Below are 17077 nucleotides of genomic sequence, written 5' to 3'. Positions count from 1 at the left end.
GTAGAGCCTCAGTAGTTCAATGGTCCTTCAGAAAGTTCTAGAATGTAGGTTCTATGAGCAACAGGTGAAGGAGCTTTGGATGATGGAGCTGCTGAAGAGAAGAGGACCCACTTGGGGCCTGGGGGGATTGGAAACCATAGAAGGGTCCGAATCACGAAGAGCTGTCATAGAACAGGGATTAGATTTGTTCTTCTCAGCTCTAGAGAAGAGACCGGAGGTGGATGCTGTGAGGCAGTAAATTTAGGCTTTAGGTCAGGAAAGGCCTCCTGGGATTGGGGCTGCCCCAAAGTGGAATGGGTTGCCTCTGAAGGGAGTGGACAGGTTCTCCTTCACTGGAGATCTCCAAACAGAGGCTGGAATCTTTTCATGAATGAAAATGATGAATCTTTTCATCGGGACTAGCTTGCTGTCTCATTCCCTTCCTGTTTTGAAATTCTGTAATTCTCCATGGTTAGCTCTTCCCTCTTCATGTCATCTAGCAGCAGCTACGGATAACAGTAAACTCACTTTCCACTACTTTATTTTTGGGAGGGGTTGGGGGTGGGAGATAACCTAAGCCCAAGCTTTCCCTTACCTGGTCCTCCATCCATGTACCTATAATGTTATCATCAGCCCCTGTGCCCTGTGCCTTTGGGATAAGAAGGGACAATCACAGACTAGATTCTTTAAGCCAATGTAGGTCTACATTGACCTGGCAAAGAAGAAGTCAGAAATACAGCCCCAGCTCTGACCAAGGACCCATCCAGTAAGAGAGAGTGGGATTGATTACAGGCTGGAGTATGCAATGGAGAGCTCCCATCTGCAGGGTGGGCAGGCCTCACGTGGGAAGAAAAAGCAGCTCTGGAAGGTGCTTAGACATAATTTTACACATGAGGACACTCAGAGACAGGACGTGGCTTGTGAGAGGTCACACGCATATTCGTGGAAGAAGTGGGATTAGATCTCTGCAGACGCCATGATGGCCACAATTCTTGAGGCTGGTGCTCTGTTTCTAAGCTGTGCCTGGCCTCTGGCCTTCCCTGTTTCTCCCCCCATGCTTGGGTTGCTAAAGGTCTCAGCTTTCTTGAGCCTCTTTGGAACCTATCCATCTATTTCTCAAAGCAGTTACAAGGAATGGCGTGTCTCCAAACTTTCACATTGGGGGCTTTTTCTGGATGTTTCATTGTGTGATGTCATGAGGTTTGGCGTTGCCTGGATCTCATCGGAATGTCTGTCCGGGCCAATTCTCCAGGATTGCTTCAAAATGAAACTCTTTTGGGGTTAAGGACTATCTCCTAAGAGAGCCATCTCTCAGGACTTTTTCCTCTCCACCACCTTCCTCTGCCCCCACCCCCAATTCTGGGAGCCTAGAAGGGATAATGACTCCCAGGAAACATTAGGCATATTTCATATTTCTGCAACACCAGGATTTCCATGAGTTTCTTGGAGCAGAGAGAGTCCACCTCTTTTGCCCACTTGACAAAGAACCCCAGACCATCTAGAGAGCAGACTGGTTGTCGGTAGTTTCATAAACATGGTGTTAGGGTAAGGACCTTTTTGTTCTCCATTTGCCATTAACCACAAGCTAGCCCCCACTGACCACTGGTCCAGCCCTGGGTAGACACCCAAGTCCTCTTCCTGAATGCTATGGCCCAAGTGGACCTTAGGATTCAATCTCCTTTCTCCAGTCTTTTGCACTGGTGACCCCTCATACCTGGAATGCCCTCCTTCCCCACCTCAATGTTTTAGACCCTCTTGTTTCTTTCCAAAGGCAGCTTACGTATCATATGTTTTCCACTGAAAATGACCCTGTGTTTATTTTGTATCCTCATACACTTATATAAGAATGCTAGTAGAAGTCTGTTAGTCAGTCAACAATCACTTACTACTCACTTGCTACGTGCCAGGCACTGTGTTAAATTCTGGGGATACAAGAAGGGGAAAGTCCATTTCCTCAAGTTAAGCTTCTTGAGGGCAGGGAATATATTTCATTTTGACTTTGTATCCTCAGCACCTAGAACAGGCACAATATAGGTATTTAACTAATTGCTTGTTTGATTGATTTCTGCTGGTGGCTCAAGGTAATAGGATGTGGGTGAGCTCACACATGTAAGCACTAGCACTGATCTCTTGCCAGTCACTGATTTGAGGGAGAGGAGGGTAATTCAATCAGCCCAAATGGGCATGAACACCACGGTGGGTGGGTGAGTGGAGAGGCAAGGTGGATTCTTACCCTAATATAGCTACCAAAGGACAAGTGAGGAGAGAGACCCTATTTGCAAGTGGAAAGAGGGGGATGTATCTGAAGCAATGGACCCCTGGACCAGCTTTAGGAATGCTGACAACCTCGGGAAAAGCCTCCATCAACCCATGGGCCCCTCATTTCATTCATCCAAACTACCCAGAGGCCACCATGTTGGAAACCTTTCTGTTCACAATCAGGAGTCCACACCAGGTGCCATAACAAGAGGTTTTATTGACATTCCTTTACGGTGATATGAGTGAGTAGAAGGCAAAGCCTGAGTATCAGCAAAATCAGCCCCAGAATGAGGACCTTTCCTGCCATTGACTCGTAGGAAGCCTTTTTTTCTTTCCTTCTTTTTTTTTTTTTTTTTTTCTTAACAAAACCAGAGTTGACATTTCTTTTAGGTAAATTGGAAGCCACGGGGAATTAGGCTAAGGGCACACTAGCTAGTCTACCTGTACGCTATCTACACGCACCTATTTTTCTGTGGAAACAAAGGAACTACGGGGCTCACTGACAAGAAAATAACAGTTTCTCTTTAGGGCCTTAAGACGACTGGAAAATCGGTCTCAGATGTTTCTGACGCGGTATTGCAATCAATCTCAAAAGCTCCAAGGCCGGAAATTGTCCAAATCAAGGAGCATGTTTGTTATAGAAAGGCCTATTTATTTTCCTCTGAAAGTGTTTTTTCTTGCCTGGAAACGGGGACTGGTCATTGACGTGTTGTAGGGAGAGGGTGAAGGTTCGCACTGGAAAGAATGACCAAGACTTCTTTATTTTAGCGATTTTGCATCTGCAAAAATACAATTCAGTTCTGCCTCTCCATCAGTCTCCACTTCATCCCCCAACAATATCTGACGCATGAACTCAGGACAAAGGATGACTTTGCAAACTCATTGATTTAGAATGGAAAGGATCCCCGAAATGATTTTGTTGCATGTCTTAAGAATTTTACAGATGAGGAAACTGAGGCCTAGAGAGAGTGATTTGACTCACCCAAGGTTGTAGAAGTCTTAAATAACAAAGCTGGTATTTGAACTCAGGTTTTTTGACTCCAGACTTTCATGTCCTTGCTACCATCCCATACTGTCTTTTGCTAAAGACACACCCTATGAGTTTGAATTGATTTCCCTTGTTCTTTCAGAAATCGTATCTCCTCTGTACGTCAAAACCACCTTTTGGTCATATCCACTTGACCATTAATTTATGTTAATATTTATGTGGCGTTAGTGGGGGGAAGGCTGGCCTTAGAGTTAGAAAGACCAGGGGCTTGAAGCCTGCCTCTTAGGACACATGTGACCAGGCCAGGTGAGAGCTCCTCATATTTAGGGAAAAATCAACCTCCAAAACAAGCACTGGGGGGAGGGGGGGGAATCTGAATAGAGACATTCTGAGTGTGACATTGAATCCTACATATTAATATTGCAAAATAATTTAATTTGGGGCTTGGTTTCCGATTGGTTAAATTGGGGCTTGGTTTCAGCTGATTAAATAAACACCGGGGAAAGGGAATCAGGAAAGGAAAAGACTCTTTTTCCTTGGTCCGGTTTCGGTTCTAGGATAGTTTACTTCAGGGCAGCCAGATTGGAAAGAAAGAAATGGACACAGTACCCTCCAAAAATCTGGGCTTTTTAACTTTGTAATGAAGCAGGGCACACTTTGGGCAGGGCCCCTTAGCTGGGGCTGACCTGGGCAAGGAGGTGCCTTCAGTACCAAGCTGGGTTTGCCTGTCATCCCTGAGACTGTGAGGAAAGAGGAAGGGACTGGTGGCCCCGTGGGAGACCTAGAATTCCTAGGCCCTTTTGGTTCCACTGGGGATTCAGATGGTGTTTGGCTGGTCCAGCACCCCGGCCAGAAGAGGAAGTCAGAACACAAAAACCTAGACTTCCTTCAGTTACACATAATTATTTTAAACAAATGATAAAATACAAATTTAAATAACCCCCTGGTATCCTCAAGGTGGGAGGGAGTAGTTTTTATTTATGCCTTCCTTTCTTCACATTCTTTCCCACTTCTCTTTACGAAGGAGAAATCTCTTGCTGATGGGGGAGGTGGCATGCTATGCTGGAGAGAGCCCTGGCTTTGGAGTGAGGGGACCCAGGCTATGGTCCTAGTCCTGCTCTCCCTGGTGGTCTTGGCAAGGCCTGCTCCTGCTCTGGACCTTGGCTTCCTCATCCATAAAGTAAGTGGACTGCACAAGATGACCTTCAAGGTGTCTCCTAGCTTTAAATCTAAGAGCTTAGGGTCTTTGGACAAACTAAGACCAATCTGTTGGGCTCTTCCTTTTGATTACAAGACACCCAACCTTCTGGGTGAGTGAATCAGATTTGTTCCTGGGGACAAACTGAAGAATGGCAAATGATTCAGTTCAGGGGGTGTCCTCTGCCCTGGCCTTGATTCTTTCTCCTTCTGGCCCCATGGTCATGTGGTTGCCTAAACAAGGGTCCTCGGGAGGAGGCATGGGAACCCTTCCTCTTACTCTTCCTCTCTCCACAGCATTTGAGCATCCTCTCCACATCACAGGGGAGGATGTCTGGGGCATTCCCTGAGTCACTTAGTCTGTGCACACCAAGCAGCAAGAGGGAGTAGATGGAGGCCGTGGGTTCAATCCCACACCCACCACTTCCTATCTATAGAATCTCGGTCAGTCACCAGCTCTCGGGGCTTCAGTTTTCTTACCTGTAAAATGAAAATGTGGCACTAAGTGTCCCTTCAGCCTTCCAGCTCTGAATCTCTGCTCCTAGTTGAAAGGGAGTCTTTGCCCCTGAAGAAGCTGCCAATCAGAATAATTAATGAAAACCATGCTTGTTTTCTGTGTCATGGGGTCTGAGTGGGCTTGAGGTACCACACAGCAGCTCATGTCCAGGTGAAAGGAAAGACCCAGGGGCTGGAGCAGATTTGTGCACAAGGTCTCCTCATCAAACCCCTCCCTTACTCTCTCTTTGGGGAGGTCAAGGTTCATGATGAATCCATTTTGATCCTTTGTGTTGCCAACTAGTCTGTGAAGATGAGCAATGAATGGATTTGTGGGTAAATGGGTTTTGAGTTTTGCTAAGGTTCACAGATGTCCATTGTGGTGTTTCCCCAAGCCCAAAGAGCCCCCTACATTGAGACAGCTTGAACCCCAGAACACCCATACAGTGGCCTGGTTACCTCTGTTCTGATTTAATCAAAGCAAAGCTATGTGTTCAGAAACCCTTCAGGGCTTGTTTGTGACTGTTCAGATACTGAAATACTTGGCATCTGAAGTCTCAGACCACCTGAAATACTCTCTCTGCAATCACACAGTTTGGCTTTTTTTTCCTTCTATAAGTATACTGAATTTAGACGAATAATGACAAATTTTCTATAATGTGTACATGGCAGTAAAGTGGGCTGGGAATTGTTGAGTAACCCCATAAAATCATCCTCCTCAAAGTTCCTCTAGAGCTTGGAGAGGAGCCCCAAAGCACTGGGTACTTAGACACAGGATTGCATCCATGGCCAGGTTCATTTTTTGATATAAGCCCTTGCTTGACTACAATGACTTTGTCTCCTATTTGTTTCCTTGGGTTAGAGTTGGGGTTAGAAAATGGTGGGAGTTAGAGTTAAGGTGAGAAGACAACAACTTGGCATTTGGACAGGCTGGTGTGTAGCCCCTTTTTCCAGTGAAGGGAAACACTTTCATTTATGACACATTTCAGGAGCTGTAGAGTAAAGGGGAACAAGAAGACTCATAAACAACCACTCTAGTTCGGTTTGTTTGAAAAGTTTCCGAACCGATCGCTACACAGAAATCCCTGTAATTAAGAAACTCAGCTTACTTTGGACCTCACCAACGATTTTCTGAACATGAACTTTCCTGACCTCTGTTGATGAAATGTTGAAAGGAACTGGCTCGTCATTTTGGTAGAACTTCACATGCCACCAAGACAGTGCATTTGGACTCCAGGGACATCACAACACATGCCTAACTCCGAAGAGGGGCCGTGCTACCCTCAATGCCTTCACAGACTGGCCTCCCTGGGCTCTGCTCCTCGGGAGATTCAACTCTGAGGGGCTGGAGATTTGCACTTGATGAGAAAAGAAGACCCACACCAACCCCCACCCACCCCAAACAAAACAAAACAAAACAAAACAACATAGAAAAGTTAGCCCTGTTAGAGAAATAATCCATGATGTTGAGGAAACTATGGGATTGTCTAGACACTGTTCAATTTGGAAGAAGCGCTAACCCTGGACAATCAAGAAGCCAGTGGACAGGACCCGAAGGTATGAAAACAGGAGTGAAATGTTGGTCTTCCCGTCCCCCTCATTGCATTCTCTCCAACCTTTGGGATGGGGGAGTGGACCTGGTCCTTCGTGCTACGTAGGAGAATCTCCCTCTTGGGCATGTGCACATTTGTGCTTTTCACACGGTCGGCATCCCAGCAGCCCCCCCCTCCAGATCCCCTCCCAATAACCTGCTGGGAAGTGCAAGTTTTGTTGGTCACCAGCAAACCACAGGCATCCCCACCACGGGGATGCTTTGCATTGCATCACACAACGTTGGTTGTTGGTTTGAAAATGTCTTATTTGCACCATGTATTTGGGTCAGTTCCAGTGAAGGGGATGGATGCCACACAGGTGGGTCACGAGTTCAATGTATAAAAATGTCAGTTTGCCAAGAGCTTGGATGGATGGGGTATGCAGGAGGGAAAGTAAGAAGGGAGAACAAAGCTGCTGGCCAGCTCCCACTCAGGAGCTGGGTAGGAGGGCCTAGGACAAACAAACAGTGGTTCTGTCAGAAGGGATGGGCACAGGAAAGCTTGGAATGCTCGAGGTGCATTTTGTCTCTAATCAGTCTGGACGAAAGTAAACATTGATTAACATTTGGTCGAGTGTAGCATAACTTGCATTCGCATCATTAGTAATGGAGGTATGCAGAGAGATACACACAGACCTCGATAGGGTTGTTTGTAAATATTGCATACGAGCTAGTAGTCCATTGAGAACCTGGAGAGGATGGAAGCCTGAAGGTGACATTGGAGAAGAAGGCAGTTAGTTCTTCATGCACAGCTTTTGTCAATCCTGATTTGGTTTGAAAACAAAATCATGAGATGCCCAAATTATGGGAAAAGGGGTAGAGAGGATGATGTCAGTGACCAGGCAGGAGCACTCCCCCCTCCTCACTCCAGACCAAAGGTGCTGGTCTCTTCAACAGCAGTCAGTAGTTTCTCATACAACATGGAGTAGGAGGGGTATGGTGGAAGATCCAAGCGGTTGAAACACGTATGTGCCCTGAATGGGGAAAGGGAAGGAAAAAAAAAAGTAATGAGAGATTTGCTTTCAGAGACAAATCAGTTTGGAGATCACTAAAATCAAGGCTGAAAAGAAAAATCCTTTAGGGCCAGGTTCTTGCAGACCCAGCAACCCAGTCTTCTCCACAGGAAGAGATTGCAGAAATGAGCAGGATAAGCAGGAAGTAGATGGTCTGCAATCATGCATTTTATCTCTATCCTTTAAATGATTGATTCTAACAGAAAACCAGCAGAAGAAAAGAACTGACCGGTTTTAAACCTCTATTCCAGATCCCTGAACTGTTCTGCAAATACAAATGATTCTTATGCCTTTATTTGGTAAGGACTTGAGGCCCAGAGAAGTCTTAAGAAGGAAACCAGAAGGATTCACATTCGAGGTTCACACTGTTGTTCCTAAAAAAACAACCAGTGGCCAGAATTGGAGTCCCCAAAGATCTCCACAGGTCAGAGCATCACAGAGTTAGAGCTGGATGGCCGTAGAGACCATCAGGTCTTACCACCTCCCCCCATTTTTTATATGAGAAAACTGAGTCACAGAGAGGAACCTTCGCCTCTCCCAGCGCCCTACAGCTTGTGTATGTCAGAGTGGGATTCAGTCTCAGGTTTTGTGGCTTTAAGTGCAACCACTAGCTGCCTCCTGGATGCACCTAATCTCCCTGTAGTAGCAATAAATGGAAAGTGCTACATCTAAGGTTTTTTTTTTCTCACTACTAACTCCTCTACTTTACTTCTACCCACTACCTTGCCCTCCTATTACTTCACCTATCCCCCTCCAGCAATCCCTCCCTTATCGTCTCCTTCCCATAAATCAGAACACCCTTTTGTACACCCCTTTGACCTATTCCCTCCCCCTCCCCTCTAAAGATCCCTCCTTTTCCCTTCAAGTTTTATTTCTTTCTAAATTTAGAAGACTTTCATACTCTTCTAAATGCATATGTATTTTTCCCTCTTGAACCCATTCCCAATGAAAGTAGGTTTCCAGAACTAACAGCACCCCCAACCCCATCTAATTCCTCTGTATTGGTCCTTCTTCTCGCACCTCATTTGTATAAGATAATTACTCTTTTACCTGTTCTTGAATGTTTTACTTTTTGAAGTCGTATTATACTCAGATCTGCCTCCAGCTTTCTTATAGGCTACCTAATTACTAATAACAATCTTAGACATAGGTTTTACATTTTCCACACATAAAAGGTAAACATTCTATCCCTATTGAGTCCCTTATAATTGGTCATTGGTATGTACCTTATTTTTCTCTTGGCTCTTGTATGTCAAATCTTCTATTAAGTTAAGTTTTTTTTTTTTTTTGACAAAGTCCTGAAAGTCTGACAATTCACTCAATGTCCATTTTTTTTTCATTCAGAATTATGCTTAGCTTTGCTGGGTATGATATTTCTGGCCAGAAGCCTAGTTCTTTTGCTCTTCAATATATGGTGTTCCAAGACCTGTGATCTTTTAGTGTAGACACTGCAAGGTCTTGTGTGATTCCAATTGTGGTATAGCCATATGTACATTGTTTTTGTGCTATTGCTCATAATATTTTGTCCTTGAGCTGGGAGTTTCAGAATTTGATTATAATATTCCTGTGAGTTTTCCTTGTAGGATCTCTTTCAGATGGTGATCGGTGGGTTTTTTCCATCTCTATTCTCCCCTCTTGTTCTAATGCTTCAAGACTATTTTCTTTCATTTAATTTAATTATTTCCTGTATTGCATCAAGATTCTTTTTTTGATCATAGCTTTTAGGTAATCCCATTATTCTTACATTTTATCTTCTTGATGGTCTCCAGTTCAGTTGTTTTTCTTAGGAGATGTTTCACATTCTCTTCTATTTTTTCATTCAATATAGATATATAGATATATATCTATACACATATATTTCTGTCTATATCTATATATATTTCTCTCTCTCTCTCCCTCTCTCTCTCTCTCTCTCTCTCTCTCTCTGTCTCTGTATCTATCTATCTTTCTTGATCTCTTATATCTTTGCTGGCTTCCCCTTGCCCAATCCTGATTTTCAAGGAATCATTTTCTTCCTTAAGATTCTGGATCTCCTTTTCTAATTGGTCAACTTTCTTTTCATAATCTTCTTGTTTTCCTTGGATTGTTCTTATTTTTCTTTTTAGTTTTTCCTCAATCTCTCTCATTTGATTTTTAAGGTCTTTTTTAAGTTCTTCAATGAGTTCTTTTTGGACAGGTGACCATTTGACATTACTCTTCAGGGTAGAAGAGGGTTTCTTTGCTTCAGCTTCTTTGCTCCTCTGAAGATGAATTCTGATCTTCTCTATTCCCATAGTAGCTCTCTGTGGTTGGATTCTTTCTCCTTTGCCTGTACGTTTTTTTCCCTTTGGTAATAGTTTAGTTTTTAGGATCACCTTTCGTCCTGAGGTATGGGAGATGGTGCCTCTGATCCTCTTCAGTTCTCTCCTCTGACCTCCAGCCTCCAGTAAGTGCCCACAGCAGAGGCGTCCCTGCCCCACTGCCTCCGCACTCACGGGTGTGTGCTGGTTCCTTATTGCCTCCCCCCAAAGACATTAATAATGAGTCATAGCACAGCCTTCTCTCTTCTCTGACCCAAAACGACCACCATGAAGTATTATCAATCAACAAGCATTTATTAAGCATCTACTGTGTACCAGGCTCTGTGCTAAGTGCTAGGAATACACAGTAAAGCAAAAACATATAGAGATCTCCCCTCCCCGTCTCTCTCTCTCTCTCTCTCTCTCTCTCTCTCTCTCTCTCTCTCTCTCCTTTCAAGGAGTTCACAGTCTAATGGAGACCATCCCCCCCTTCCCCCCCCAACAACGCTGTCTGTGGAGACAAGGACGCACGAAAACCTCATCATTTCAGCACTCGTCCCAGCCCGCCTGGCCAGGGCGTTTCCCTGGTTCACTCTGCTTTGGCCTTCCTGGCTTGGAATCCTTGTCCCCATTGCATATTCCGTAATGTCCTTATTCCCTCTGCTAAACCGTTACTTTGGTTCATCCCATTAAAGTCGGCTTGACCCAGCCTGGCATGGGGGGGCAGGTTGTGTCGCTCCCTGGGGGACTCTGTTCGTGGCTCCTGTTTGCTGGCATACCTCAGCCTCCCCCTGGAAAGAGGTGGAGAGCTCACCAAGATCACCAGGGAACATAAAACCACTTTGTAATGAGTGTGCTCAGGCATGCCCCATTGTCCTTGGTAAGGTGGAGTTCTCCAGAAAAGGATACATTCCCTTTGCCTTTGCTTGGCTTTGTCCCACTGATTGCCTTTGTTTAGGGGTTATTTCACAGACCAGTACTCTGCGCTTGGCCTTGACCTTTAAAAGTGAGGTCAGACAGAGGGGAGCAGAAAGACGAATTTCTTTAACATCATAGGCTCAGGAATGGATACTTTTCAGTGACTATCCTCAAATAAAGCCTGTTCCATCTTTGTTTTGTTAATCTGAGTGCTTGCATGGGATCTGAGACACTTTTTATATGAGAGCCAAATGGGTGAAAGAACCACATGGGTGAGAGCAAAAGGGGCCTTACTGAGATCTTTGAGAGAAGCCCCAAGATCTGCCCCAGCTGGTTTAATCTGGGAGCTGGAGTGAGGGGCCACAGACCGCAGTTGGAGATTATCACTGCAAGGAGGAGGCAGGCAGGAGCCTAGAGATTCACTAAGTGAGTAAGTAAGGCAGAAATGTCCATTGCTGGAGGGGCCCCAGGGCTGCAAAGTGACTGGAATTCTCCTACAGGGTTGCTGATCTCTCTCTTCACCAAGAGCTTTGGGTTTGGGGGCTCCTACGGACCAGGACAGGAGTGTCATTGATGCTATTGGAAGAGCTTTCCAGTCACAAGGTATTCGGGAAGGAAGATGAAGAGGCGGAGAACAAGTGTTTATTAAGTGCCTACTACATGCCAGGCTCTGTGCCAAGCACTTCGACGAATATTATCTCATCTGATCCTCACAACAACCCTGGAGGTCAGCCCTATTACTGTCCTCATTTTACAGTAGAGGAAATGGAGACAGACAGAGTTAAGTGACTTGCTCTCAGAGTCACACAGTCAGTAATTATCTGAGGCTGGATTTGAACTCAGGCTGAGCGCTCTGTGCACTGTGATCTAGCTGTCCCTAGTGACATCAGGTTGAACCTGGCAGCCTCTAAGGTCCCTTCTGGCTCTCACTCTGTAATCCTATGCTTTCATCTTCCCAAATACCTTGTTAGATATAAGCCTCTGGCTATAGAAGCGTGCATTGGACTAAGCAATACCACTACTAGGTTTTTATCCCAAAGAGATTAAAAAAAAAAGGAAAAGGAAAAGGACCTATGAGTACAAAAGTATTTATAGCAGCTCTTTTTGTGGTGGCAAAGAATTGGAAATTGAGGGGATGGCCTCAGTTGGGGAACGGCTGAACAAGTTGTCCAGTTGTGTGTGGTAGTGGTTTGTCCTCCGTTCTCGAGGACCACGACATCGGGGAGGTGATGACATGACTGTACAAGGGCACCAGCCTCACTTTCTCCTCCAGAGCCATCTGGGTGCAGCGGTCAGATATTGATCAGGATGACTGGAGATGGCCCAGGATACAATGGGAGACCTTGGCCCTTTTACGCTAAGGTCTCTTCAGGTTCTCATTTTGAGTGAGGCAACACCCATTCAGTGAATGGGCCTCTATAAGAAGTGAGTCAAGGGCATAGGGGATAGAGCCCCGGCCCTGGAGTCAGGAGGACCTGAGTTCAAATCTGGCCTCAGACACATATAACACTAGCTGTGTGACTCTGGGCAAGCCACTTAACCCCAATTGCCACACGGAAAAAAAAAAAAGTCAAGAGATGGTCCCTTTATTAAAAAAAAACAAAAACAAAAAAATTAGGAGGGGAAGACCTTTAGGGTTGCTGGCATAAAGAGAAACAGCTTCTATTTACATTCACTCTGAGCCTGGAGGGCCCAAAAAATAGACATTAAGTGGTGCTTGGGCAGGGACCCGTTGTTGTCCAATCTATGAGCTCCGGAGTGAATTGGGTTTAAGTTTTGATCTTTGAGAGAGAGATCTAGCCAGTAAACCTCAAGTTAAGTAGGCAGCTTTTGGCCAACTAAATTTATCCTCCTTAGGGCAGAGAAACACCCTCAGGTAAGGTCATGATACCTGAGGAGAGGGGAGAGGAGGAGAGGAGGGGAGGGAGGGAGGAAAGGGGAGGGGAGGGAAGGGGAAGGGAGGACTTGGCCAGCTGGGTCGCTATTCAGGCAGCTCAGGACTACTTATAGGTTGTGGTTTGTCTTTCATTCTCCAAGAGGACCAGGATATCAGGGAGATGATGACATGACTTGCAATTGAATTTGATTTGAGTGAGGGAGGGCTGTACAAAGTAACCACCCTCACTTCCCAAGTTGTAGTGTATGAATGTAATGAAATAATACTATTGTGCTATAAGAAATGATGAGCAAGATGGTTTCAGAAAAACCTGAAAAGACTTACATGCACTGATGCAAAGTGAAATGACTAGAACCAGGAGAACATTGTACACAGTAACAGCAACATTGTTCACTGAAGAACTGTGAATGACTTAGCTCTTCTCAGGAAGACAACGATCTAAGACCATTCTGAAGGACTTAATGATGAAAAACACAGTGCCTGATGGAGTCTGAAGGCAGATTGAAGCACACTTTTTCTTTACGTTGTTTTTCTTTTTTTTTTTTGTCTGTGTTTTCTTTCACAGCAAGACTTACTTGGCAATATGTTCTGCATGACTGCACATGTATAACCTATGTTAAATTGCTTGCCTTCCTGATGCAGGGGGAGGGGAGGGAGGGAGGAAGAGAATTTGGAGCTCAAAATTTGGAAAAAAAAAAACCCAGCTTGCTAAAATTGTTTTTACATGTAATTGGGGGAAAATAAAATATTAAATTTTAAAAGTATATATAAGCCCGTGCACCCACATGACACAGAGGATCCAAGCTGTTCCATCTGAAGAAGCATCAAAGGATTTTATATGTTTAAGGCAGAGAAACTTAGAGCCTGGAATTAAGTTGAACAGTGCCCTCATCCTGTGGACTTTAAATAGCCTCTGTTTGCCCACCCTACTTGGGGCACAGGCCATAAGCAATCACAGATATAGACAAGTGAAGAAACCTCAGCTGGGGCAGACCTGTCATTTTCAGGGAGGACTCTCTGAGGCTTCTGAACAAGCTCAGTGCTGTTCTTTTGGCTCCGGCCATGGTTGCTTTTTAATTTTTTTTTTTTTAAATTTTACTGTTTCTTTCAGGCAGCTAGGTGGTATAGTGAATAGAATGCTGGGCTTGGAGCCAGAAAGACCTGAGTTCAAATATGATCTCAGATACTTACTATGTTTGTGATCCTGGGCAAATCACTTAACTCTGTTTGCCTCAGTTTCCTCATCTGTAAAATGAACCAGAGAAGGAAATGGCAAACCATTTCAGTACCTTTGCCAAGAAAACCCCAAAAGGGGTCATGAAGAGTCAGATACAACTGAAAAATGACTTAACAACTGTTCCTTTTACTTTTAATTCCCTATGGATCCTGTTAATAGTTATTGTAGAGTATTCAATACCAATTAGAGTTGGATGAGTGACCCTGGGCAAGTCCTTCCACCTTTAGGCCCAGGCAACTCTGTAAGATGATGGATTTCAGAATACTTACCAGTCAGCCTAAGTGGAAGGAACTTCCTCCACATAGGTTCCCAACAACAGAAGTTCCAGGTCTAGACCAAATCAAGCCAGAACTGTCAGCCCCTGGTTTTCTGTACTAAAATCACCCTTGGAAGCTGGGGAGTTCCACAGAGTAGGTCCTACAAACACTTTCTGTTTGAGTCTGGAAGGCAAGGAATGCCTTTATCCTCACCAACTGGACATTCTTACAACTGTGAGCACATGCCCTGTGGTCCGCACAGCTTCCCATGATGCTCAAACATCTCAGCCAGAGGAAGGCCCTTAGCTACAAGGTCCAATTACTTCTTGGTGCCTGAGCTTCCTCAGCTCAGACAGTCCTTAGGGGACACTGCTGGGGATTTCTCCTTTATCCCTCAGCCTTTGTAGAGGAAGGGACTTATCTGCCCTGTCCCAGCTGCCCCACCTTCCAAATCAGACCAGAGAGACCATATTCATTGATGCAGAAGGGAAGGTAATGGGTATCCAAGAAAATGACAAAGATGAATAGCCATGAATTCTGGCATTAAGTAGCCCTCCTCCCTCCCTTCCTTCCTCCTTCCCTCCCAACCCTCCCTCCCTCCCTCCCTCCCTCCCTCCTTCCTTCCTTCCTTCCTTCCATCATTGGCTTGCCCACCACTTGCAGAGTGCCTTCTTACCTGGGGAGGGAGGTTATTTTCCCCCATTTCTCAATACAGAAGCGACGGAGCCCGTTGCTTCCACGGAGAGCAGCGAAGCCCTCGTAGGGCACACTTGAGGTTCCAGTAACAAACTGAAGTAATCTTAGCCTTTGTTCATTGTTAAACCTCTCCACTGCTGCCCAGAACCACCGGATTACGATATGCCCATCATGGTAACCTGAAGTTGGGAGGAGAGGTGAAGACGGTCAGAGAGTGAGAGAGACAGAGAGATGGAGAGCAACATAGAGGGACATAGAGACATAGAGGAAGACAGACAGAGAAGGAGAGAGAAACAGAGATAGAGACAGAGAAAGGGGAGGGAGGAGAAAGAGAGAGAGAGAGAGAGAGAGAGAGAATCTCTGTGTTTGACACAGAACACACATAAATAAAGCCACATAGTCCCTTTAACTCTTTTTGCCTCCAAAAAAAAAAAGCCCTGATGCCCACCTTAGTATAGAGGTGACCCCAGGATGTAATACACTATGTCACTGGAACACAAACAACTCAGATGGGCTGTACTGAGCTAGCCACACTTCAAGGACTATGAACCTCTCTCTCCAATCCAGTCTAAGGTTCAACCTGCTAAGTCCTCATAAGATCACCACCAGCCCACTGGCCAGTAAGTGATGGTGCATCTGCCCATGGGTTTTGTCCAGTTATCCAGTGTGAGCAGGGATTTGTGGTGACCTCAAAGGCTTCAGAGAAGCTGTAAAAGTTTTCAACAGATAACAAATAAAGAACACTTTCTCTCCACAGTACGTGAATGAGGTGTGTGACTGTGCATGTCCCTTTGGAAAGGGGCAGCCTCTCCAAGGCACATTCTAGCTAGAAAATCAGGAGGCGAAAGGTCATGCATGGAATCCCAGGTAATTAGGACCATCTTTATAGAACTGGGAAGGGTGTTAGAAGTTATCATCAACATCAGCATTACTAGCATTTACATGGTGCTCTAAGGTTTTCAGAGTGCTTTACTGACATCTCATTCGGTCCTCATAACCATCCTGGGAGGTATGTGCTATTATTATTGTTATTATTATTATTCTCATTTTACAACTGAGGAAACTGAGGTAGATAGAATTTAAGTGACTTGCACAAGTTCATGTAGCAAGTAACTATTTGAAGCTGGATTTGAACTCAGGACTTCCTGACTCCAAGTCTAATGCTCTAGTCACTGTGGGCCTAGCTAACTATTCAGCCTAAACTCTTCATTTCCCAGATGAGGAAACCAGTCCAGAACTGGAAAGTTAGGGACCTGCCCAAAGGTCACACAAAGTAGTAATTGGCAGAGTCAGGATTTGAACATAGGTCCCAGACTGCCAGATTCCATGAGCCCAAGCAGCCTCTTAGGTCAGAGTTATTTAACTTCTTTGTACAGCTCATTGTGGGGGCCAGCCTGGGATGAGCTGGAAAGTGTTTAACAAAAAAGGGGAAAAATGCATTCATGACCTGCTCTTAGATTAGCCCCCTTTATTAACATTCCCTCCACCATTTTCTTGAGTCTAGACAATCAATCATGCCCTGGTGATGCCTAGGTGTAAATGCCAGACACTGATAATTTAATGATTGGCTCCAGCCAATGGTGGCCTGGTGGCAGCCCCAGCTGCCGGGTCACCCGGCTCCCCCATCACCTCGCTCCCTGGTCACCTGTCTCTCCAGTCACCCGGCGTCCCGGTCACCCGCCTCCCCGGTCGCCTTGCTCCCCGCCCGTCACCCCCTCCTCCGCCACCTACCCCCTCGGTACTCTGTGTTGTTGCGCCAGTCATTCAGGTCTATCTCTGCAGTGCCAGCGATGACCAGCTCCAGCTCCCTGGCATCAAAGACGGAGACAAGTCTTGAGTCCACAACCTGAAACACAAAGAGTCCGTCACATCGCCCAGAGCTCCGGAGCCTGTGGGAACCTGCCCCCTGCCGCTGCCCCCACCAGTGCCTTCTCTGGCATACACTGGATAGCTTGTATTAGCAGGGTGTTTACATGTGGGAGAATGGAAGCTTCTTGAGGGCAGGGCCATGTTTCTGCTCTCCTTGGTATCCTTAGTGCTTAGCCCAGTATCTGGCACACATTTGCTGACTGGCTGCCTTCCTGTGGCCAGCTGCCTTCTGGAAAAGCAGCTCGCTGGGGGCCCTGGAGCGCGTGCCTTGGGCTTCCTTAGCCTCCAGGCCCTGACTGAAAGTGGCAGTTCTGAAGTTCAGAAAGTGACCTCTGCCTTGGAGCCAGCCCCCTAAAAGCAGGCGGTCAGGCGCAGTGGGCTTTGCTTTTTCATTACAGTGGA

At 45.6% G+C, this 17077-nt stretch overlaps 1 protein-coding gene across 1 annotated transcript in view; it reads right to left on the bottom strand.

Moving 5' to 3' along the window:
* Positions 1-6758: 6758 nt before the first annotated feature.
* HECW1 (HECT, C2 and WW domain containing E3 ubiquitin protein ligase 1) overlaps positions 6759-17077 on the bottom strand; it is a 146475-nt gene continuing 136156 nt past the window's right edge. The window contains exons 25-27 of the mRNA XM_027835905.1: positions 16538-16652; positions 14787-14985; positions 6759-7483 (exon numbers count right to left, since the gene is read on the bottom strand). Coding sequence (XP_027691706.1) covers positions 7372-7483; positions 14787-14985; positions 16538-16652 — 426 coding nt within the window. The 3' untranslated portion in view covers positions 6759-7371. The remainder of the gene's footprint in view (positions 7484-14786; positions 14986-16537; positions 16653-17077) is intronic.

This window comes from Vombatus ursinus, unplaced genomic scaffold (genome assembly GCF_900497805.2).
Source record: "Vombatus ursinus unplaced genomic scaffold, bare-nosed wombat genome assembly UNPS02014817.1, whole genome shotgun sequence".
Taxonomy (NCBI): domain Eukaryota; kingdom Metazoa; phylum Chordata; class Mammalia; order Diprotodontia; family Vombatidae; genus Vombatus; species Vombatus ursinus.
The sequence above is the reverse complement of the archived record's forward strand: the minus strand, read 5'-3'. Positions and strand labels throughout refer to the sequence as shown.